The 24083-nt window shown below is 40.9% G+C and overlaps 1 protein-coding gene across 4 annotated transcripts in view; it reads left to right on the plus strand.

Annotated features, from left to right (window-relative positions):
• The window catches only part of NFIA (nuclear factor I A), a 388188-nt gene that overhangs the window by 273929 nt on the left and 90176 nt on the right, over nucleotides 1-24083 (plus strand). For all 4 annotated transcript variants that reach the window (XM_074380913.1, XM_074380912.1, XM_039473584.2 and 1 more), the window contains exons 5-6: nucleotides 2300-2417; nucleotides 9729-9856. In XM_074380913.1, the coding sequence (XP_074237014.1) occupies nucleotides 2300-2417; nucleotides 9729-9856 (246 nt within the window). The remainder of the gene's footprint in view (nucleotides 1-2299; nucleotides 2418-9728; nucleotides 9857-24083) is intronic.

Here is a 24083-nt window from a genome sequence, read left to right on the forward strand (position 1 = left end):
CTGCCTCCTGGTGTCAGGGACTATATTAGATGCCGCCAATATAATCCCCAGTTATATTAGGCGGAGGTAAATGTTTTAATAGCTTCTAAACTTGGGAATCTTCTGAATTCAGATTTAGGTTCCTTCAAGAAACCTGCCAGGTCCCACCAGGCACATGTTGGCTCATGCTTATAATCCCAGTGGTTTGGGAGGCAAAAGCAGAGGATTGCTTTAGACTAGAAGTTTAGAAGTTCAATACCAGCCTGGGCAGCATGGTATTTGGAAGTTCAATACCAACCTGGGCAGCAAGACCCCATCTCTACAAAAGAAATTTTGAAGAAATTAACCAAGTGTGGCATACCACACCTGTGGTCCCAGCTATTCCAGAGGCTGAGGCAGGAAGATAGCTTAGGCCCAGGAGCTGGAGGCTACGGGAAGCTGTGATCACACCTCTGCATCTGCACTTAGCCTGTGTGACCAAGTGAGATCTTGTCTCTAAAAAAAAGAAAGAAAAACCTACCAGATCCTTCATAACCTCACCTTAACCATCCTCCCTCTTCCCTGTGCATTCTACACTGCATCATCATACTAGGCTATCGGAAATCCAGTAAACATTTTATGCTCTCTTCCCTTGATGCTGTTTCCTCTACCTAGAAGTCCTCCTTCTCTTTCAGCTGCATAATTTCTCCTTGTCCTTTTAACATCATATACAGGCTTCGCATTTTCTGAGGCCACTCTCTGGAATTTCTTATCCCCTGGCCAACATGGTGAAACCTCGTCTCTACTAAAAATACAAAAATTAGCTGGGTTTGGTGGTATGTGCCTGTAATCCCAGCTACTTAGGAAGCTGAGGCAGGAGAACTGCTTGAACCCGGGAGGCAGAGGTTGCAGTGAGCCAGGGTCACACCACTGCACTCCAGCCTGGGCAACAGAGCGAGACTCCATCTCAGGAAAAAAAAAAAAAAAAAAAAAAAAAAAAAAAAAAGGTAGGCTAAGCTAAGATGTTTGGTGGGGTAGGTATATTGAATGCATTTTCAGCTCATAATATTTTTAACTTACGATGAGTTTGTCGGGACATAGCCTCATTATAAGGTTAGCACCTGTAGCTCTACCAAATGACTTCTCAGACTTTTAAAAAATTAATCTATCAGACCTTCCTTTCTGTTTAAGGCTAGGGACCATGTCTTTCATCTAAGTGCCTTCCTTGCTCAGCATAGTTCTTGGCAGTAGCAGGCTCTCAGTAAGCAGTCATTGGATGAATAAAAGTCCCTGGTTCATGATGCTCATTATTATTTCTTCTGATGGATACTAACCTGTAATTGATTTATTCCTGTGTCAAATTCAGTGGGCTTAGCTCTCAAACCAGTGCCTCAATGCAGTATCTGTTGTTCCTGCTTTTACATAATCTTTCAAAAAGATGATTTGCACTAATAAATTACACCACTAATTTTGCAAAGTTGTTTGTAAAATTGGTACATGTTATTTGTCCATTGAAAGATATTTATTAAGCTATTGTCCACAAGGGATCTGAAGGTTCAAAGACAGAAAATCCAAGGAATCAGTCTCACACAAGGGTCATTTCCGAAAGTCACAAATAATCAAAATTAAATCAAAGGTCAGAAAATTCTTTTGTGAAGGACCAGCTGATAAATATGTTAGGCTTTGCGGACCATATGGTCTCTGTGGCAGCTACTCGTCTCGGATGGTGTAATGTGGCAGCAGTCATAGACAGTATGGAAATGAAAGACTATGGCTATGCTTCAGTAAAACTTTATTCATAAAAACTATGGACCTGCCTTAAATTACAAGGTTGGACAGATATTCAGTTAAGATATATGCAAAGGTCATTCGGAGTAGGAAGAAACCACACATTTGATATTATATGAAACTGGGAATGGGCAGCTTAGAAAGATGACTTTGTTCTCACCAAAGTTCAAAACAGAATTCCATAATACAGATGAGTAGAAGCTATCAGGATCCGATAAGTTAGACAAGCCTAAGGAATATTTTGGCTGGTCATTTAAGAACAAAATGTGGGGAAGTATTTTTGTTAAAAGCATCCAAGAATGTTGCAACCTCGGTGACAATTTACTGTCACATAAAGAGAAAAGATGAAAAGTATATTAGAAAAAATATTCCTTTCCTGTGTAGACTATTTTTGTTGTCAATATTCCTTTGGAGTCAGTTCATTACTGACTATTTTAGATAAGCTTACCATATAAATAGAAAAAAAATGTGCTAAATGCAACACTGAAATATACTCTCATTGGCTTTTTATTCACAGAACTTAACTGATTTTTGTTTGTTTTCTTAATTCTAGCACCAATAGCTGCAGGAACTGGCCCAAATTTTTCTCTCTCCGATTTGGAAAGTTCTTCATACTACAGCATGAGTCCAGGAGCAATGAGGAGGTCTTTACCCAGCACATCCTCTACGAGGTAATTTGATTGGCAGCTCTTGAAAAAGTCATGCTGCATAGTTGGGCACCTTGATTTTAACTCTGGGCCTGCTATGCATTGAGCAGTGTGCCTTTAGTAATAGCAAGGTAGTGGGTTCAGCGCTAGCAGACTGTCAGTCTCATTGGGTTGATAAAGCAAATATGCATGTAGCAAGGATAAACACACACACACACACACACACACACACACACGTATACACAGAGACAAAGAACTGAACTAAATTGTGTGACACAGGCTAAAAATAAAGAGGGCTTTATCCAAAAAGAGTACCTTGGTTCTACCTCTAAATTTGGGTTAGGGTTGGCGAGATGGAAAGGAGAAGGCGTGGAATTCTGGGTGGGGTGAAAACATGAGCAAAGGCATGGAGGAAGGATGGATGATGAACGTAACATGTTCTGAGGAAATGAAGGACAAGCTTTGACTGCAGCAAAGGGCATATGTTTTGGCTTGTTTGGCAGGAAGTGGACACTGGTGACAGTCCCTATGTCATGCCCACAGCAGACATTACAGCTCAGTACCAGCCCTTTTCCCACTGAGCCCCCAAAAGTCTCAATATCCAGTTTACTGGAGTTGCCCTAAAAGATGAAACCTGTTTGATATCCCGGTGTGAGGTTATACAAATGGAAGCAGTCACTCGTATAACCTCAAGTGAGGGTAGAGCCAGACCACAGACCCCATTGTATTGAGAAACCTTCAAAAAAGTAAAGCCAGAGGAGTGTAACCTGATAATGATTCTGGGGTTCGTGCTTCCCTTAACGTCACAAAGCCAAAATCAAAATGAAGCATTTTTGCAAGATCATGTTGTCTCTAGATAACCTGTACCAGAGGGAAAGGGATTAGGCGTTAAACCCACAGTATTCTTTTACAAATTGGCTTTAGCACTGGACTGTGACAACAAAGGATAGAATGGTGCAGAACCGTCTTTGATATTTGTATACTTTGCAGAAAAATGTCTGACAAAAGTGTATTCCTCCTAAAGCAAGTACCTGAGTCTTATGATTTAAAACAATGCCCAAATTAAAGACATTTTCCTTGGTGGACATTTGTTCTTACCTCGCCTTTATGTATTTTAAACATCACTACTTTAAAAAAAAATCAACTTACTCATTACCAATACCTTGAAGACAGTTAAAGAAACAGGTATTCCCTAAACATAATTTCCAAATCCTACCATCATCTTTCATGTTGTTTAAATGTTCCCCTTAATTCCCTGTAGTATCAGCTTCTCAGGGGACAAGAACGTCAAACATCCAAAGTATATTTATTATAGAAAAAAGAGATTGTGAATACATTTGGGTGTTAATACATTTTGAGGATTTCGAATGTTTGCTGATGGAAGAGACATTGTGTGTAACTGCACTCACTCAATATGAAAAAGGTTTGCAAATACTTGGGGGCAGTGATTGATTTAAAAGTTTATGGGCTGTTTGTTTTTCATGTATGTGCTGTACATGTACCTCCCAAACAGTGTTCCCCCCTTTTTATGTTTTCACACGGTTTTCCAGCTATGTTTCATCTTTTGTGACTCTCTGAAGGGAAAGCTCATTATTAATACCATTTAAAAGGCTAGTGTCATTCTCATATTCTGCAAATAACTGACCCTGATAAGGGGCTAATTAGAAACTGCATCAGTAGTTAATAACCCAGTAGTATGTTTGTTTTACTCTCATTAGACTCTTCCTAGGATGATTTTTTAAAATTCTTTAAATACATAGATTTAGCAGAATTAACGATATGCAGGTTAGAAAGTGTGCCCAGAAGAATATCTCAGATTTCCATATAGAAATGTTCACCAGTCTGGCTCAAGCCGGTAATCCCAGCACTTTGGGAGGCCGAGGCGGGTGGATCACGAGGTCAAGAGATCGAGACCATCCTGGTCAACACGGTGAAACCCCGTCTCTACTAAAAATACAAAAAAGTAGCTGGGCGTGGTGGCACGTGCCTGTAATCCGAGCTACTTCAGGAGGCTGAGGCAGGAGAATTGCCTGAACCCAGGAGGCGGAGGTTGCGGTGAGCCAAGATCGCGCCATTGCACTCCAGCCTGAGTAACAAGAGCGAAACTCCGTCTCAAAAAAAAAAAAAAAAAAAAGAAAAAAGAAATGTTCACCAATCAAGCAATATGTCTTCCTGCTGTGCCAATGTGAATGGATCACTTTCTCGGTGGCAGGCACCGTATTAGGTGAGTTGTATACGTGTTCTGATTTATTCTTCACAGTAATTTTACAACATACACAGTGTTGCCGTTTTAACAGTGGAGCAACACAAAGCTCAAAGCAGTTAAGTAACTTGCCCAAGGTCACAGTCCTAGTGAACGGAGTTCCTAGCACCTCTGCTCTTCGCTGACAGTTAGCGTGTGCCGTCTTGAGTCACTCTCACCATCTTTGAGGTCTGCAGGTGTGCTGCCTCCCTCTCTGGACTGTACATCCCTTGAATGACAGCGTCTAACCCTTTCCCATTCAGCAGCGAACGTTATCAGTAAGAAACAAGGATACCGTCCTCGGCACCATGGGTATAAGGTCAAATGAGAGGGGCTTTATAGTCCAGTGGTAGAGACTGGAAAGTAAGTGGAAATTTTCAGTTAAGGGTCCTATGAACATTCAGGAAAGTTAAGGCATTTTGTCATCTTAACGAATGCTAAGACATCTAGGCCTTACTCAGAGTAGGAAGATATTTGGAATTAAGGTAATACTTTTACCTTATTTTTTAGATTGAATTGCTAGAAATACGAGAAAAAGCTTCCACACACAAGAAGAGTGAGTGCGTCACTCCTTAGGAGAATATTTATCCTCACTTTCTGTGTAGGTCTTACAGATACTTTCCTGCTTCCGTCAAGTATCTCTGGGAAAATAGAATGAGTGTGTTAGAAAGTCAACAGCAAGAAACCAAAATCAATGACTGATTCATTTCAATAGCTGGACAGGTAGGTAGACAGATGCGATGCAGTGCTGCTGACTGTAAGTTCTGTACCCTATGCATCGTCACAATCGTCACCGTGTTGGCTCACGCCAAGGCAGGCAGATCACGAGGTCAGGAGATTGAGACCATCTTGGCTGACACAGTGAAAGTCTGTTTCTACTAAAAATAGAAAAAATGAGCCAGGTGTGATGGCACACACCTGTAGTCCCATTGGGACTTGGGAGGCTGAGGCAGGAGAATCACTTGAACCCGGGAGGCAGAGGTTGCAGTCAGCTGCAATCGGGCAGATCACCTGAGGTCAGGAGTTTGAAACCAGCCTGACTAACGTGATGAAACCCTGTCTCTACTAAAAATACAAAAAAGTCAGGCGTGGAGGCACACACCTGTAATCCCAGCTACTCAGGAGGCTGAGGCAGGAGAATTGCTTGCACTCAGGTGGCAGAGGTTGCAGTGAGCCAAGATCGTGCCATTGCACTCTACCCTGGGCGACAGAGCTGGACTCTGTCTCAAAAAAAAAAAAAAAAATTTGGGAGAAAATGCATTTTTTATTCCAAAAAACTTTATCGAGTTAAGCCGGCTATCAAAAGTTTGTGAGTCAGTAAACTTTGTCTTGGAAGCCTCCACCTGTGCTTCCTAACTTGCATAGTTCCTGATCTTTTCCTGAGCTCAAGTGATTCTCCTGCCTCAGCCTTTGGAGTAGCTAGGACTATAGGCGTCTCCACCACACATGACTGATTTAAAAAATATTTCTTTTTGTAAAGGCAAGGTCTCACCATGTTCCCCAGGGTGGTCTCTGAACTCCTGGCCTCAAGTGATCCTCCTGCCTTGGCCTCCCAAAGTGTTGGGATTACAGGCATGAGCCACCATGGCTGGCCCTATTTTGTCAACTTCTGAAAGTCCTTGCTTTCAAACTAAGGCAATAGCTGATAACTATAGAATCTTTCAACTCTGGAATTTAATACTGACTTGGACTATTTGCATTTTATTAGAGCAGGCGTCCCCAAACTATGGCCCGCGGGCCGCATGCAGCCCCCTAAGGCCATTTATCCGGCCCCCTCTACCGCACTTCAGGAAGGGGCACCTCTTTCATTGGTGGTCAGTGAGAGGAGCACAGTACATGGTGGCCCTCCAACGGTCTGAGGGACAGTGAACTGGCCCCCTGTGTAAAATGTTTGAGGACGCCTGTATTAGAGGATGCCAAGGAAATAAAAAACTTTTGAAACTCAGAAAAGTATCAATAATGGGAGAATGATGGACAATAGAGTTGGCCTTTGAGGCTAGATCGAATTGAATTAAATATTTGGATGAATCCTTGTCACATGTATTCGTATGGCTGTTTCTAACTCAGTAGCCCAATTTGACAATTTTTTAGTATCTTCTATTAACCAGACACCATGGTAGGCACTAGAGATTAAAAAGTATCTAGTCATTTTCCCTGCAGATCTTACAGCCCCATCAGAACATATAGGCTTCCCATTTTATTTGCCGGAGTACTTCAGGGAAATTTTTTTTTTTCTCATGCGCATTCTTTCTATTTCCAAGATGACTTAAAGTGGCTTTCAATTTTAAAACACAACAGGTAATATTAAATGTGGCTTTCAATTTTAAAACACAACAGGTAATATTAAATGTAGAAGGAGGCCAGAAACCATTTAGAAAAAATCATTGCAACAAGAGCCTGAACCAAGAGTTATGCCTTAAGTTTAGCCTGAGCTTCCTGGTTGCCAAGGCAAAAAAGGTTATATGGTTTGCATTTCTGATAAAAGGGACCAAGAAAAACTTGTTCAAAGAGACCATATTTTTCTGGTTGTGTTTTGTAAAGAATTCTCTGCGTATATCCTCTTATAAAGGACTCCCATTAGATGTAGTTTTGCATAAAATATAGAAAAGTTCTTCAGTGGCTATTTTTCATTGAACTTCAAGGAAAACCAAGCAAAGACCATTAAATAAGCTATTAAACGCATTTCCTTTGAGTACTGAGCTAGCATGGCACAGTTATGTTGCTTTCCTGTGGTCTGGCTTTAATGAGAATAGAACTTAATGGCTAAGAATACTGGAATGCCAACATTAATAATGAGAATTTCTTGCCATAAATTGGCCCTCCACATTTTTTCATTCAGATTGCTGCAATAGCTTAACTGTCTCTCTGCCCTAGGCTCCATTTTCTTATTTTCCCCTGTGCCTCTGTAAATCTATCATCTGCACAATTACCAAAGTAACTTTTCTAAAATATAGCTCACCTGTCATTCCCTGTTTAGACTATTTCAGGGAGTCTCCATTGCTTATAGGAGAAAGTCTAGACGTGCAGTATCTTCTAGAACCTCCACGCTCCTCACTCGCTGTGCCCTTCTTCCCCACTTCAGCCATTCTAAACAGCTGTCTGGTCTCGGAACATACCGCACTTCACTCACAACGTGGCTTCTTCCTGATGTGCTCCTCCCTGCTGAGGGTTGTGTTCAAAATATCTGACAACCTGTGTGCCATGAGCATACCAATTAGAACAGACGCCGGCCTGCTTGCAGGGATTTCTTTGACTAGGTCCTGGAATGTTCCTGATGTGCCAGACATTGACCCTTTAGATTTCAGACTGTGAGGGTATCCTGGGACAAAGAAGGGGAGGCCAGGTTGGAAGAAATGTATGGAGTTTAAGACAGTGACACTGATAATATTTTTAAAACCAAATGGCTGCCTGAGTGGTACTTCAGCTGAATAGCAGCCCTGCCTCTGCCCTTACCTTCATTCTTCCCTGTCTCCTTGACACTCTTGAAGATAGCTCAGGAGCCATTTCCTCCGGGAAGCCTTTCCCAAACCCCTGGCTCATCACTGTCTCCATCATGTGACCCACTGTACCCTGTGTGTGGCTCCATCGTAACATCTGTATTTCTCTTTTGCACAGTTTTGTTTGCCTCTCTGTCTCCATGTCTGACTCATCTCTATATCCCAGCACTTTGCACAGGACCTGGCATGTAGGATGCACACAGTAGGTATTTCGTGAATGAAACACATGAAAAATTCTGTACCCTGACACGTGAGGAAGAGATTTCCCAACAAGCACTCCTACTAGATATGAAATCTACACATTCTAATGACATGGGTAGATTGGACAGTTTTATCACCACCCCCAAACTTCCTGATTTTGTGTCATTCAGTTAAAACAGCTACGGCAAGCATAACAGCAGGCAGCATCTCACCTTTTCACTCCTGAAGCCTCAAATCAGGGGAAAATTCAGTCCTTCAGCAGGAGGAAATGATAGATATTCTGGAAGTTTCTTGACCATACTTCTCCAAAAAATGAAAATCTCTACCCTGATGGAATAAAACTTTGTTTTGATAATCTCCATGTAGAGAAAGCACATAAAAGTCATTGGGCCACTGTTTTTTTATGCCCCTTGTTCTCAGAGGGCAATGCACACCTTCCTCCTTCCTTTTTCTCCGTTTTGTTCACTGATTATTTCTAGTGTTTAGAGCAAGACCTGGACTAGCTGCGCAGTAAATGTTTTTTTGAATGAACAACTCCAAGTAGAAAATGGGAAAACATGGCAAAAGAAAAAAAAAAAAGCAATCCAAGCTTTTCTATTTATTTTTTTCTTTTCTTTTCTTTCTTTCTTTTTTTTTTTTTTTTTTTTTTTTTGAGACAAAGTCTTGCTCTGTCACCCAGGCTGGAGTGCAGTGGCGCAATCTCTGCTCACTGCAACCTCTACCTCCTGGGTTCAAGCGATTCTCCTGCCTCAGCCTCCCAAGTAGCTGGGACTACAGGTGCCCTCCACCACACCCGGCTTATTTTTGCGTTTTTAGTAGAGTCAGGATTTCATCCTGTTGGCCAGGATGGTCTCAAACTCCCGACCTCAAGTGTGATCTGCCTGCCTCAGCCTCCCAAAGTGCTGGGAATACACGTATGAGCCACTGTGCCCAGCCCAAGCCAAGCTTTTCCTGAAGGATCACAAGCCTCAACTTTTATCCTTTCTGAGGTTCCAGTAGGGATTAAATTGATGCCCAGGTTCATTGCTGATGGCTGGGGCCCAGCTACCACCTGTGGAGATAGGAAATATGTGGGCTTACTCCCAACACTTCCAGGTGGAGGCAGGAGCTGGAGCCAGCTACCCATTCCTCAAAGGAAAAAGGAACAGGATGTGGCGGCAGCAGCAACTTGATTGACAATAAAAATCAAACTCAGACACTTGGAACGACACAGACCCAAGACTTTGTTCTACATCCAGTGACTCATCAGACTGAACAGGGGTTTAAAAGGAGCCCTAGAACTACACTAAGTTCCCCGATTGCTTCCTCCCTTGGCTTTCTTTCAATCAGAGGTGCAGTATCCAAGAGAAAGGTGGTTTCGATTGCTTTTAAACATGCGCCCATTTGTTATTTCAGCTCCACAAAGCGCCTCAAGTCTGTGGAGGATGAAATGGACAGTCCTGGTGAAGAGCCATTTTATACAGGCCAAGGGCGCTCCCCAGGAAGTGGCAGTCAGTCAAGCGGATGGCATGAAGTGGAGCCAGGTAAGCAGGTGGGGGCGCGGGCTTGTGGCTAAGCTAACACGGTGAAACCAAAAATGCGTGTGGGGTCCCGTGCCATGCAGAAGAGTGAAGAAAGCAAGCTCGAGGTAGTTCACTTTTTCAGGAGGGACACTTGTTTGTAGTGTAATCTGACTGCAACATTCATAAAAGGATGACTGTGCAAAGCAGTGGTAGTAATTGAACCAAAATGTAAGGCTGGTGAGATGATGTATGATTTTCTACTCTTACGTATTTCCCCTACACCACAATCCAGCATTTGATTTGCTTTTGGTTTTGTTTTTAATGCTATCTTTCGGTTTAGTTTTAAAAATTATCGTTTAATCATCCTAATAAAAATCTATCAGCTTTTTCAGCAGGATTGATAATGTTCGAAAGAAGATTGGGTTCCTTGTGCTACAGTTTAGACTCAGATTTTGATATAATAAGGACACTTTGCAATATTTTTCCTGTTACTGGATATCATCATGATTATTTTTCTATTTAAATTGAATAACTCTCCTTATTCTGATCTTTACTGAAAAAGGATGACTGCTGGCCTGATCTCGCGGGGTAGTCTAGTCTTGGCTCTGGAGTCTTGGGAGTAAAATGAACTTTTTGAAACCCTTATCGATGTCTAACATGGGGTTAGAGGGAGTCTTCTCCAATGGCTTCCTGAATATGGCAAGTCCAATGGATATAAAGGATAGAGTATATGCCTTGAAAGCAGACAGTTGGAGTGTCATCCTGGCTTCAACTCCTGCTGGCTGTGTGATTGTGGGCAAGTTACCTAGCCTCTCTGACCTGTGTCTCCTTTTTTGAAATCTCAGGGTACTAATAGCTATTTCCTAGCATAGCTACTACCTAGCCTAGAGTAAGTATAAAAAAACTGTTCTCTGGCCATCCTTCCCCAGCCTTTGCTTCAGAGTCATTCCCTGCAAGTACAGACGAGCACCAAGGAAAGCTCTGAACCAACCTCTTCATCTACAAATCTTAGCTCCCTTCTTTCCTCCCTAAAACTTTTTTCAAAAGACAGTGCTGACAGAGTGTGACTATAAAGGTTTAGCACAGGGGGGATGTTGGGGTGATAGAACCATTCTGCATCCTGATTGTGGTGGTGACAGTAATCTATATAACCATTAACATTCACAGAAGTACGTATCTCCCTGCTCAAGTTGGTGTTACTGGATCATAATTAAAAACAAAACAAAAACACCTCAGGCCCATGGGCTGTGTCTTTTATATTGCCCCTGCTATTAAAATGCAAAAATGTCTCTTTGCCTTGCTTCTGCCTAGTCTCTCACTCATTCATTCACCCATTCGATAGTCTTTGTTGGGAACTTTCTCTGTATGAAGCACCGTGCCAGGTTCTGGGAACTCAAGGATGGCTAGAAAGGTTATGGTGCCTCCTCTCAAGGAATTCACAATCACAGGTGGGAAACAAACACATAAGCAGATCATTATATGGTGATACGGGAATTGCAGAGATGGTGGTGTTAGTCTTCCGTGCCTTCTGTTTCTAATCAGTACCAAATACAGCACCCAAGGTGTGGTGGTGGTTCTACGAAGGTCACACATTGCCTTTTCTCCACATTTGTGTTCACATCAGCTTGCCTAAAGTGCCTAAGAAATAGTCCCAGTCCTAAATCAGAAGGAAAACGCTGACTCTCACTGCCGTTACCTGCGTCGTCAGCGTGACCTCTGTATAGTGCCAGTGAAAAGTTTATGTGCTATTAAAAAATTAAAAGATGTAAAACTTCTTTGAACCCTTTTTCAAAGGCTAATTAGAGCCCTATCCAATTTACCTGCTTCAGTGAAAATCAGAATTAAACATATAGGCTTGGTACATTTGTGCTTGATTATTGTGCGTTTTTGTGCATATTGAAGCTGCTTTATTAGGTGGAGGTACTCAGAGCTCTCCCATCCTGAGGCTGAGCCCTAGATCCTTACATTTACTTCCTCTGGGTATATCTGGGGGCCGTGGAGGTTGATTGATTATAGAGTACTTTGACCTAGTGACTCTTTTATTCAGAGCAATTCCTATTCCCATCTGTACATTATGATTCAAGCGATCATAAATTTTAACATTTGAATACCTGAATCCTTTGTAGTCATTAAACAACTAAAGTTTAATGGCTGAATCCTTTTTGGTAAGAGGTAGGGGTGTGTGTGTGTGTGTGTGTGTGTGTGTGTGTGTGTGTGTACATATGTATATTCTTAGAGAATCCCTCGCAGTTACACTCCTGGACTGACTCTCCATTCTCTATCCCCATTTCATTACAGAAAAATGCAGTTTCATGGTATCCGTTTATAGGGAGCCATGGAGGACAGTGGATAAATGTACATTTGGCCATATTCAGCGTAGAAAGTCATAATTGCAACAAGGCCTGAGGGGACATTAAAACTCAACTGAAGGATGTTGCACATGTTCATGGTGACTTTGGTGTCATTAACTCACACCAGCCATTTTTAAATGGATAATTTATGCCGCCAGATGGTCCTTTTTGGGGATTTTCCATAAAGCTCAATCCCCTTTTTGGCACAGAGAACACCTTTATGTTGTTCCCACACTTATGCAGGCCTGCATAGCTTTTCCCCAGGGGTACAGTTAATTGAGAAGGAGGCTTTTAGTGGTTCACTCATGTAAATTACCTTCAGAAATATGTTGAGAGTTACGTATATCTGAATTCACTGGCAGCCTCTTGGTTGCCTACGTGCAGGATAGTTCTCTCTATCAAGTACTAAGGACACTGTGCCGACGCCTCAGATGTGACACGGGAAGCGAGGCCTGTCCCTGCTTCTCGCTCAGAACGCTTTGATATCTGCTCACCTGCCCTCAAATGCTTTTTCAGGACTCCCTGGCCAAAAGAGGGCCAAAGGTTGCCAGAAGAGACAAATTTCCTAGAGCAACAGGAAGATTATGGAAAGTAAAACAAACCAGACATGCCGTAAATTACATGGGCGTTTGCAAATGTCTTTTGTAGTATCCTGTTTCCCATTAGTTTATCTCAGCACTTTTCATGCACAGCTCTTATTATCTGGGAAGAAGGGCATAGGAGATTAAAGATGATGTTAGTTGAAAAACTTCAGACAACTTCAGAATGACTTTTGCTTCTCTGACAATGCTGCATTTGTCCCTCCGACTTAGTTTTGTTTCCCAGTTATCTCAAAACTGGGTTAGATCCGAAGCTTTGAAGCAAATCATGAACTGATGAAACGAGTCCTATGAAAGTCTGTCAAGCACAAACGCACATACCATCAACTCTTGTTTATCTGAAGAAATGAAAAATTGCAGAGAAATTGATAATGCAGATAAACAGGAAGGAAACCAATAGGCAGACACTGCATGTTGCTTTCATCTATATGGAAAAATGCTAGTTACAGTTGAGTACCTACTGTGTAACAGGTTTTTAAAAATTAACCTCCTTTAAAATATGCAAGATATAATGATCCTGCCTCTATGAGGATAAAAACTGAGAATCATGAAAGGTGAAGTGACTTGCCCAAGCCCACACAGATTGTAATTCTGTGAATTCAAAATCCATATTTAAAACGAAATCTGACTTCAGAGTCTAAGTTTATTTTCTATACTCAGAAACCTTTTTTACCATAAACATTTAAAGCAGCATTTTAGGGTCTCATATCCTGGACTGGTACCTCATTTAAAATGTTATAATAAGAAACAATAACTCATCAGAGAGACCTGAAGAATATTCTGTTTTTCTTTTCCCAAAGCTTGTCATATAACTTGATCTAGAGAAGACATACACATTATTAAATATACGTGGGACACAATATATAAGAGTATTAACTGTTAGCAAAGTAAACTGTCTATCATTTTCATTTATAAAATCAAATAATCCTCAGCAGTTAGGTCTTTGTTCAAATAGTATCTCATCAGACAGGCCCTCAGTGATCTCAAATAGCTGCTGATCTTCCCTCCATCATCCTATAATTCACAACTCTGCTTTGCTTCCTTTATATCTCTATCTACCTTTTTTTTTTTTTTTTTTTCTGAAACAGAGCCATGCTCTGTTGCCCAGGCTGGAGTGCAGTGGTGTGATCTCAGCTCACTGCACCCTCCACCTCCGGGGTTCAAGCAATTCTCCTGTCTCAGTCTCCCGAGTAGCTACGACTGCAGGTACCTGCCACCATGCCTGCCTAATTTTTGTTTTTAGTAGGGATGGGGTTTCACCATGTTGGCCAGGCTGGTCTCAAACTCCTGGCCTCAAGTGATCCTCCAGCCTCAGCCTCCCAAAGTGAGGGATTACAGTTCTGAGCCCACCATGCCCTACATTCTGTCTGCTCTTATTATGTCTTTTGTCTCTCTGGGAGATACACTCTATGAACAGTGGGACTTAGTCTGTCTTTTCCATTGCTGTCTCTCTGACAACCATAACAGTGTCTAGCACATAATAGGTACTCAATAAATATTGATTGAATGAATGAAATGATAAAGCAGAGAATTTGGGGTGCTTTCAATAAACTTGAGAGCAGAATTTGCTACGAAGAATACTCTCAGATTGGTGTTTACTGCATTTTCAATGTGCAGGCTTTCAGTCAAATCCTATTACTAGCAAGTTGTAAACACAACAATTGCTTAGGCTCAGCCAAGGACCCCACTGACAAGCAGCAGTGCATCGACTATTACAAGTATCCCTCACCTGAAAGTGTGTTCCTTTAAATGAATCAAACCTTTTTAAAAAAAAAAATTTTTTTTTAATCTGTATTATTTTTAAGTTCATTGTTGAGTATGAGCTCTATATTAAGAATCCCAGTAGTGAATCCTTTGTGGACCATTTTATGTAGTATAGACAACCTCCTTTACTTACCTGTGAAAAATTCAGATTTCCATCCCAAATTTTATCTTACACAAGTGTATATGAGACACTTCAGACCCTTGCTACTCAAAGTGTGGTCTGAGGACCTGCAACATGGCATCACCTGGGAGCTTACTAGAAATACAGAATCGTGCCCGGGCACAGTGGCTCACACCATAATCCCAGCACTTTGGGGGCCCAAGGTGGGAGGATTGTTTGAGGCCAGGAGCTTGAGATCAGCCTAGGTAACATAGCAGGACCCTGTCTCTACAAAAAATGTTTTAAATGAGCTATGCATGGTGGCATGTGCCTGTAGTCCTAGCTACTTGGTAGGCTGAGACAGGAGCCTTGCTTGAGCCCGCGAGCTCAAGATTATAGTGAGCTATGATTGTGCCATTGCACTCCAGCCTGAGCAACTGAGTGAGACTCTGTCTCAAAAGAAAAGAGAAACAAACAGAAAATCAGAACCTCAGGCCTCACCTAGACCAACAGAATTTTTAAAAACTCTCCTGGTGATGCTTACGCATGTTACTGTTTGCAGAGCACTGATTTAGCCTGCTTCTTTCTTCCTTTTGGTGGGTTCTCTTTACTCAGTAAGGAGAACTGTCCGGAAGCCACCTTAACTTTAAATGTCATGCTCTCCAACCTTTCTCTCTATGTTAGGTAGGTTCTCTTTAAAACAATTCTAGATAGGTACAAATCTAGCCTCTTTTCAAACAGATTAGAAAAGATTGTATTCTGGGTGACTCTAGATACCTCATTGCAAGAAAAACAATTCTCTAGTGTCCTTCTCTCTCCCATAGTCCTCCAGTTTAGGGCGTGTTGCTTGAAGAAGAATGGCTGGTCATCTAGTCATTATCATTAAAGTCAAGCCAAGTCTTTGAATCCTTATTAAGTGCTGACTGTGTACACTAGAGTAGATACAGAGGGGACTCCAGCAGGTCCCTATTTCCAAGGGCAAACCTCTGAATTTCCACAAGCATCAGTCACTACCTGTAAGGTGGGAACTGTTCCTTCCGCTCCATCTCTGTCACAAAGTTATGACAGATGAGATAATGAAGTCCAAAGTCGTTTGTGAAAGTTAATATTCTCTATCACATGAAATATCATCATTAGGATTACTGAGGCAGCCAGGCCTTACCCAGCTGAGAGTAGTTGAAACCACACAGGATTAAGTGTCATAGGAGTAAAAGAAGAGAGCTGATATGATTTTGATTTGCGTTTCTCTAATGACCAGTGATGATGAGCATTTTTTCCTATGTTTGTTGGCCTCATAAATGTCTTCTTTAGAAAAGTGTCTGTTTCTATCCTTTGCCCACTTTTGAATGGGTTGGTTTGTTTGTTTTCTTGTAAATCTGCTGTAGCTCTTTGTAGGTTCTGTATATTCGCCCTTTGTCAGATGGGTAGATTACAAAAATTTTTTCCCATTCTGTTGGTTGCCGGTTCACTCTAATGATTGTTTCTTTTGCTGTGCAGAAACTCTTAAGTTGAATTAGATCCCATTTGTCTATTTTGGCTTTTGTTGCCATTGCTTTTGGGGTTTTAGTCATGAAGTCCTTGCCTATGTACTGAATGGTATTGCCTATGGTTTCTTCTAGGGTTTTTATGGTGTTAGGTCTTATGTTTAAGTCTTTAATCCATCTGGAGTTAATTTTAGTGTAAGGTGTAAAGAAGGGGTCCAGTTTCAGCTTTCTGCACATGGCTAGCCAGTCTCCCCAACACCATTTATTAAACAGGGAATCCTTTCCCCATTGCTTGTTTTTGTCAGGTTTGTCAAAGATCAGATGGTTGTAGATGTATGGCAGTACTTCCAAGCTTTCTGTTCTGTTCCATTGGTCTGCATCTCTGTTTTGGTACCAGTACCATGCTGTTTTGATTACTGTAGCCTTGTAGTATAGTTTGAAGTCAGGTAGCATGATGCCTCTGACTTTGTTCTTTTTGCTTAGGATTGTCTTGGCTATGCAGGTTCTCTTTTGATTCCACATTGAGATAACATCTCATGACAGTTAGAATGGTGATCATTAAAAAATCTGGAGACAACAGATGCTGGAGAGGATGTGGAGAAATAGGAACACTTTTACACTGTTGCTAGAAATGTAAATTAGTTCAACCATTGTGGAAGACAATGTGGTGATTCCTCAAAGACCTAGAGATAGAAATTCCATTTGACCCAACAATGCCATTACTGTGTATATACCCAAAGGATTATAAATCATTCTATTCTAAAGACACGTGCACACGTAGATTTATCGGGGTACTATTTACAATAGCAAAGACCTGGAACCAACCCAAATGCCCATGAATGATAGACTAGATAAAGAAAATATGGCACATATACACCATGGAATACTATGCAGCCATAAAAAAGGATGAGTTCGTGTCCTTTATAGGGACATGGATGAATCTGGAAACCATCATTCTCAGGAAACTGACACAAGAACAGAAAACCAAACACCGTATGTTCTCACTCATAGGTGGTGTTGAACAATGAGAACACATGGGCACAGGGAGGTTAACATCACACACTGAGGTCTGTTGGGGGGTGGGGTGCTAGGGGAGGGATAGTGAGGGATGGGGATGTTGGGGAGGGATAACATTGGGAGAAATGCCTGATGTAGGTGACAGGGGGATGGAGGCAGCAGACCACCATGGCATGTGTGTACCTATGCAACAATCTTGCAATATCAGCGCATGTACCCCACAACTTAAAAGTACAATTAAAAAAAAAAAAAGAAGAGAGCTGATAATCTGACCAGAGAATAAGGGACAATTTCCCCAAAGGGTAGCACTTAAACACTGGATGTAGATGGAATGAGACTGAGAAATGTTCATGTCTCACTTGAAAGTGAGACTTGCCTTAGTCTTTTGATCGTTAGTATATGTAAATTTAAGTCTTCTACATACATATTTCTTGCTAAGTTGAAGGCAGCTCTGTGGCTATTCTGTGAACCTTTCTCAGGTTATATTTGTCCCCAAAGTTGAAGATTTATACCGGGAGTGTAGTGGGCTTCAGAGATGAGTGGGTTGCACCACCTTCAGATTTGAGACCACAGCTGCATTAAGCACACACATATCAGTAAGTTTCAGCAGACCTAAAAAGTAAAGCAAAAATTTTTATTCTAAAAACAAAAACAAAAACAAAAAAACATGAAATTTCAGGACTTTTCAGTGAAATTCAGTACTGTGTTTGAAATACATGCATAAGAGGCTACTTAAATTTTCTCCTGTAGAAAAGCATTCGAAACTCTAAATGCCTTCAATTATACTAGGATTTTAAAACAATTAGCAGATACGGTTACATCCACCAAAATGATGGAAGTTTCAAAACAGTTCAGTGAAAGTTTTGAAGTCAAATTCAATAAGTAGTAAATTTAGTCATATTTTTATAAATACTTTTAGAGATACACTTCTCCGCAAAGAGTAACTTGTTCCCACTTTTGAAGGTCAAAATTAAGTACTTTAGACCAGGCTCAGTGGCTCATGCCTGTAATCCCAGCACTTTGAGAAGCCGAGGTGGGTGGATCATTTGAGGTCAGGAGTTTGAGACCAGCCTGGCCACCATGGTGAAACCCCATCTCTACTAAAAATACAAAAATTAGCCGGGCATGGTGGCCCTCCTGCAATCCAAGCTACTAGGGAGGCTGAGATAGGAGAATCATTTCAACTCAGGAGGTGGAGGCTGCAGTGAGTTGAGATTGCACCGTTGCACTCCAGTCTAGGCAGCAAGAATGAAACTCCATCTCAAAAACAAAAACAACTAACTACTTTAATAACACGTTTTCTGTTCCTATCACAATTATTAAGAAACATAGTTTTTAAAAAATTGTTTAAAGGCATCTTTCAAAGAATATTTCAGTAAACATCTGGTGAGTCAGCAACCCAGGGCATTTAGAACTAGGGTTCTGTGTCATAGCTATTGGCAGCAGAGTTGAATTTTGCAGACTTAGGTTAGTTACTGTAATTTTAAATATTACATGTGAGGTTCAGTTGGATTCCCAACTCTACTGGTCCTAATTTGACTGCCAACAATCATTTATCAATTTCAAGAGTGAAGGAAGTCTGCCGACTTACACTTCTAGCTGAGACACAGAGGAAACCCATTATCAGTGCCAGTAAAAAGGCAGTGACAAGTACCAATAGTGCATTGATCACGGACACTCCACTGCACTAGCATATATTAGAGAAAATGATTATGTCTCCCATTGTCTCCTGCTGGAATAAGAATAGTCAGTGCCACAGAACATGGCCATGGGATCGATATCTTGGCTTTTCTTCCGCATATATGGAGCAGTAGGAAAGCATCATCTGTGACCACATCCTCTTCCATGATCTCTTCTCATATTGGCACCTGCTCATTAGAGACTGGTGCACCGGGGGCCACTGGTACAGTAACAAGGAGCCTCTTCTTTTTGAGATGGAGTCTTGCACTGTCGCCCAGGCTGGAGTGCAATGGTGTGATCTCAGCTCACTGTAACCTCCACCTCCCAGGTTCAAGTGATTCTCCTGCCTCAGCCCTCCCAAGTAGCTCAGATTACAGGCACATGCCACCATGCCTGGCTAATTTTTGTATTTTTAGTAAAGACGAGGTTTCACCGTATTAGCCAGGATCATCTCAATCTGCTGACTTCATGATCCACCCATCTCAGCCTCCCAAAATGCTGGGATGCATGAGCCACCATGCCCGGCTAGGGGCCTCTTCTTTACAGACTTTTCTTAATCAGAGAAATTTCACCCAAATAAGGGGTTATGCCAGAAAAGCTGTATTACAAAATGAGAACTATAACCCCCTTCAAAAATCCCTTGCCTTCTTTATCAAGGCTATGTTTTCTTGATGTCAGAAAAAGGCCTAAAACACCTTCTTGTAATTGGCCTCTAAAAGGTTACCTATTAGAGGAAAAGAAACATTCTTCTCATACACAGACACCTATACTCTGTGTATGTGTTATATACATAGATGATAAAGCATGATCCAAAAACTTGTTGAGATTCCTGAAGCCTCTAATACCTGGCAACTTGGTAGCCATTCAGTTAATATTTGTTTCATAACTAAGAAATAAGATGGGGATCACGCATGTCTCATTTTGTCCTTCGAGTAAGACCAAGCGCTTCTAAGCAGAGTGATGTATACATTTGTCTAACGAATGAGCGTTGCTGCACTCGCGTCAGAGAACCCAGATGTGCAATTCTGTGAATGCGGAAGCTCTCAGGAAAACAGATGCTGCATTTCAGCTGGTCTTGTCTGAATAAATAAATTACCCAAATCTCCAAATTTTTAATTTCATGTTTGAAAATGAAGCTGTGTAAATATTCTAGAAGGGGAAGAGGAAGGAAATGTAGTATGTACGTTAGGTTTATGTGTGAAATCCTCCCCCCTGCCCTGTGCCTGTCACCGTCCTCAGTACAGTCCCCATGGCTCAGGTGGCCAACTCATAGTGTGGCTTGGGTGGAGCTTAATGTAAGGAGGAACTTCAAAGCAAATTTCATTCCAACCACAGCAATCTTCATAGGCTTGCTGGGGAGGGAGATGATACATGAGAAATAGAATGTATTAAAGAAAAAGAGGGAAAAGTGCAAATTAAGAATTTCAAAAGTTAGTCATTCTCGTATTTTACCATGAGCAAGTCTAAGATTTTTAGCAAACTACTTCTCTGAATTTTCATTTCCTTGTATGTAAACATTGAGGACAATAAAACGGCCTTGCCTTCCTAACTCATAGCTTTGAAAAGATCAAATGAGATGATACAAACAAGAACTACCACTTATTAAGCATCAGCTGCGTGTAAAAGTATTGTGCAGGGCACTATACCTATTTTTAATATATGCAAAGTATATTTAATAAATCAAAATGCCTTAATGAAATACTGTATATACTTTTTAGGGGGCAAATACTTTGAAAACCCTAAAATTACTCTATGAATTTTAAATACTATGAAATGTATTTGTTAACGTATTTTACACCATTGCATCTATTATATGCAGAGCACTGTGCAAAAATGGTGGAAGAAGTACGAAAATAGGCAAAACAGAGCTTGTCGTCAAAGAGCTCACAGTCCAGTGAAGGAAGGAAGGGTAACTGGTTAAACCAGTACCCAATGGCTATAAGATGTAAGATGTAGAGTACAGCAAGCATCATATGGGTGAGGAGTTTCTTCAGCGGCTTGGGCCACAGTCCTCCACTGTGCCTGCTCAAAATAGCTGGTGCCTCGGCCATTTCATTGTTAAAGGAGCAGCAGTGAATACTGGCCCCTGTGTCCTTCCTTTCATAATGGAGTCTAGTCTTACTCCATCTCTAAGAAGCACCTGGACAGCTGACATACTAGGAAGTCCTCAAGAAGTACACGCACAGAGATACAGTTTATCATTCCGTACTCATGGACCCAAATCTCCCCTGTCTGAAATAGACAGCTTTCTGATTTGTAGATAATAGAGTAGGTAGAATACAAGCAAATAATTCACTTAGAGGGAACAAAGTTCATCTGAATAGAGATTAAATTCATCAGAAAGTAAAATCACCAGAAAGTATAGTTGGAGGAGGAGTAAAGAAAGATAAAAAAGACAGATAGATGGATCATCAATAGATAACAGAGCAGACTTACCTAAGAGTATACTGTGATTTTCTATATCTAATATTTTTAAAATATATATAGAGAGAACTTAAATTGAAGATAGTGTTAACCACAGATATAAGGGTGAAAATACTTTAGTGATCTTATCGCCTCAGTTCTATTACATGAACACAATGTAGCTATTTTATAGACTCAAGACAAGTTGATTAACAATAAATATATGTTGGCTTGTATGTTGTCACTGCTGCTGAAATGTTAAAGTGTTTTATAAGTAATAGCAATAATGATGTTTATTGAGCACCTGCTATGGGCCATACATTGTTCTGAGCTATATACATACATACACATATAAGCATATATGTGTGTGTACATATACGTTCATTCAAATCGTGGAAAAGTAATACAAATCACTAATACTACTGTCTGCAGACTTATTTCCCTCTCTCCTAGGGTCTTATATTTATCCTACTTACTGATGATTCTCTTTAAATGTTAAATAACCAAATATAGCACCGACAATTTATATGGAAATAAAGTTCTATGGGTTTTGGCCATCAATGTTTTTAATAAAGTAGTTTTTTAGCCCCGAGAGTAAGAGGCTTTCACTTGGGGAATGGGGGAGAGAGGGAAGAAAGAAGCCCTTGGCCCGTGCAGATCCCAGGCGCCAATAGCGTGTGCAGCCCACTGCTGTGCAGCAGTTTCTGATGAGGCTGTGCACATCCCAATGGCTTTTCTGCTCAGCAGAGGATTACAATAATGCCTATTTATCCAGCTCTGTCCATCCAAGGATTTTAGATACATCATAAACTCATCAATTAATCAGAGGCATGGCACCCATTTCGAAATGCTGGGTGAATTACATCCTAGAAGATTACAAGAAATGCTCACGTCGACAGAGTAAATCAAGAACTATTTCCTGATGGATTCTTGAACGACACACCAAGTACTGAAATGAAGAGGGCTCTCTCCAGCACTGATTCACAAAGTATATCTCAAGTGGAAGAAAACTTCCAGAATCAAAAATCACTTTATTTTGAAGCATCTGTTAAACTTGAAAAATTAAACTGAGGTAGAATGGCAAAACCCATTAAATAGTAATACAATTAATTGGCTTTCCTCTTCAAAGTATTGCTGACCTCCCTTTCTTAGCAGTGAAAACCCCTTTGAAACCTTTGGTTTTTTTAAATACAGGGTTACTTTGGTTTTTGATTCTCTGGTCTTTTTCAAATGAGGAACTCTTCCTGTGGTCCAGCACACTCAGCCCGCTGCATGGATCTGGCTTTCCAGACAGCTGCGAATGCTCGGTATTTATTCAGACGATACTCCCACACTTTGATGATTTACTGTGGTCCAAGCATCTTGTTCTTCATTTTGAAAAAACATTCCAGTCTCTAGGGATCTTCTACTTTGTATGTAATGAGAGGTAGTTTAAAGTTTTCATTTGCGTTGCTGGAAGTGCACTCACGTCATTAGACATTCAAGGAATGGCAACTCAATATGCATTTCGAATCTGAAGGGTCTTCTGCAGCACCAGATTATTCTGCCATGTTAGCTAGCCCCACCCAGAAGTCACTTAACTATGATTAGCTTCCAAGATGAATGGATTCTAGGATATCATGATTACTTATGACTTCATGCCAGTCAGAACTTCCCATCTGCCTTTCAGCCATTTCGTGAACCCAGCGGAAGAGAGCATTTGTCAAAATGGCTATGTAACGTCTCTCATGTCTGGACACTCTTTAGGGACTTATATAAGCAACACTTCATGTTCTAATGTCAAAATACACGTGTAAGGCTTAAGAGTGGTATGGGATGCTTAAGAATGCTTTTCAGGGCCAGTTATTCCTTGATATTTATCACTTCATGGTGGTGACACCTGCTTCTAATTTTAAGAGTTCTTTCTTCCAGTGGATTTTTTTTTCCTTCAGAAATCTTATCCTCAGAAGACTTAACTAGCAGTTTTTCTCCTTTTGACGTGCTTGATGTTTTTATGAGTTTGTCCATCAGCATTGAAACCTTAACATACCTTTAGTTTAGAAGAAAAAAAAAAATCCTTGTGACACACATTTATTATATTGCGTCACATAAATGTTTGCCCTGACCACACATTCAAAGACGTTTACAGTGATATAATTTATTAGAAATGTCATTATCTGCCACTTGGCCTACTTAATAGTTGTCTTAAGTTGACAAAAGCTATAGACATAGATAACTTCTTCCTTGAAGGAGCGATTCAGTAAATAACTTTCACCCAATACCCTTATTTGTTTGTCTTTTACACCCAAGGACCAGGTTGGTGGCAGTTGTCATTTGAGAGTTAGTAAGTGGAAGGACAAAGAAAGGGACCTAGTCTTGTCTCTTTAGAGACATAGGGAAATAGTCCTTTGGTTTGCGGGTAGCTAGCCTAGCTGTGGTGCTCAGTGTGGTTTGCTTTCTTGTTTTTATCTTGTATAAAGACCTTTTCCTCACAAGTGCTGGATAAAGTTCATTGCATGAGTAGAAGAAACTGCAGAAGATGGTATATAGCTGACAGCCCGTTCTGATTGGTCTGTGCAGAGTTGCCTGTATAAAATTGGATCCTTGTGTTCAGTTCCAAAAAAAGGTGTGAATGTGAAGAAGAAGTGTTAAATCATGACTCCAGAGAAAATGTCGGCCATGAGCAGTTTTTAGTTTAAGTGAAAACCAAACTTTAGGATTTGGACAAATAAGACAAGGAGGAAAAAGGGTGAATCATTAACTCCACTAGAAAAGGATGGTGGTGATCGAGTCTCACCCAACTTGAATGAGATACCCAACGAAGACTGTGACTGATGGCACTAACTCGTTTACTTAATTGATATGCAAAAC

Source organism: Saimiri boliviensis, chromosome 11 (assembly GCF_048565385.1).
Source record: "Saimiri boliviensis isolate mSaiBol1 chromosome 11, mSaiBol1.pri, whole genome shotgun sequence".
Taxonomy (NCBI): domain Eukaryota; kingdom Metazoa; phylum Chordata; class Mammalia; order Primates; family Cebidae; genus Saimiri; species Saimiri boliviensis.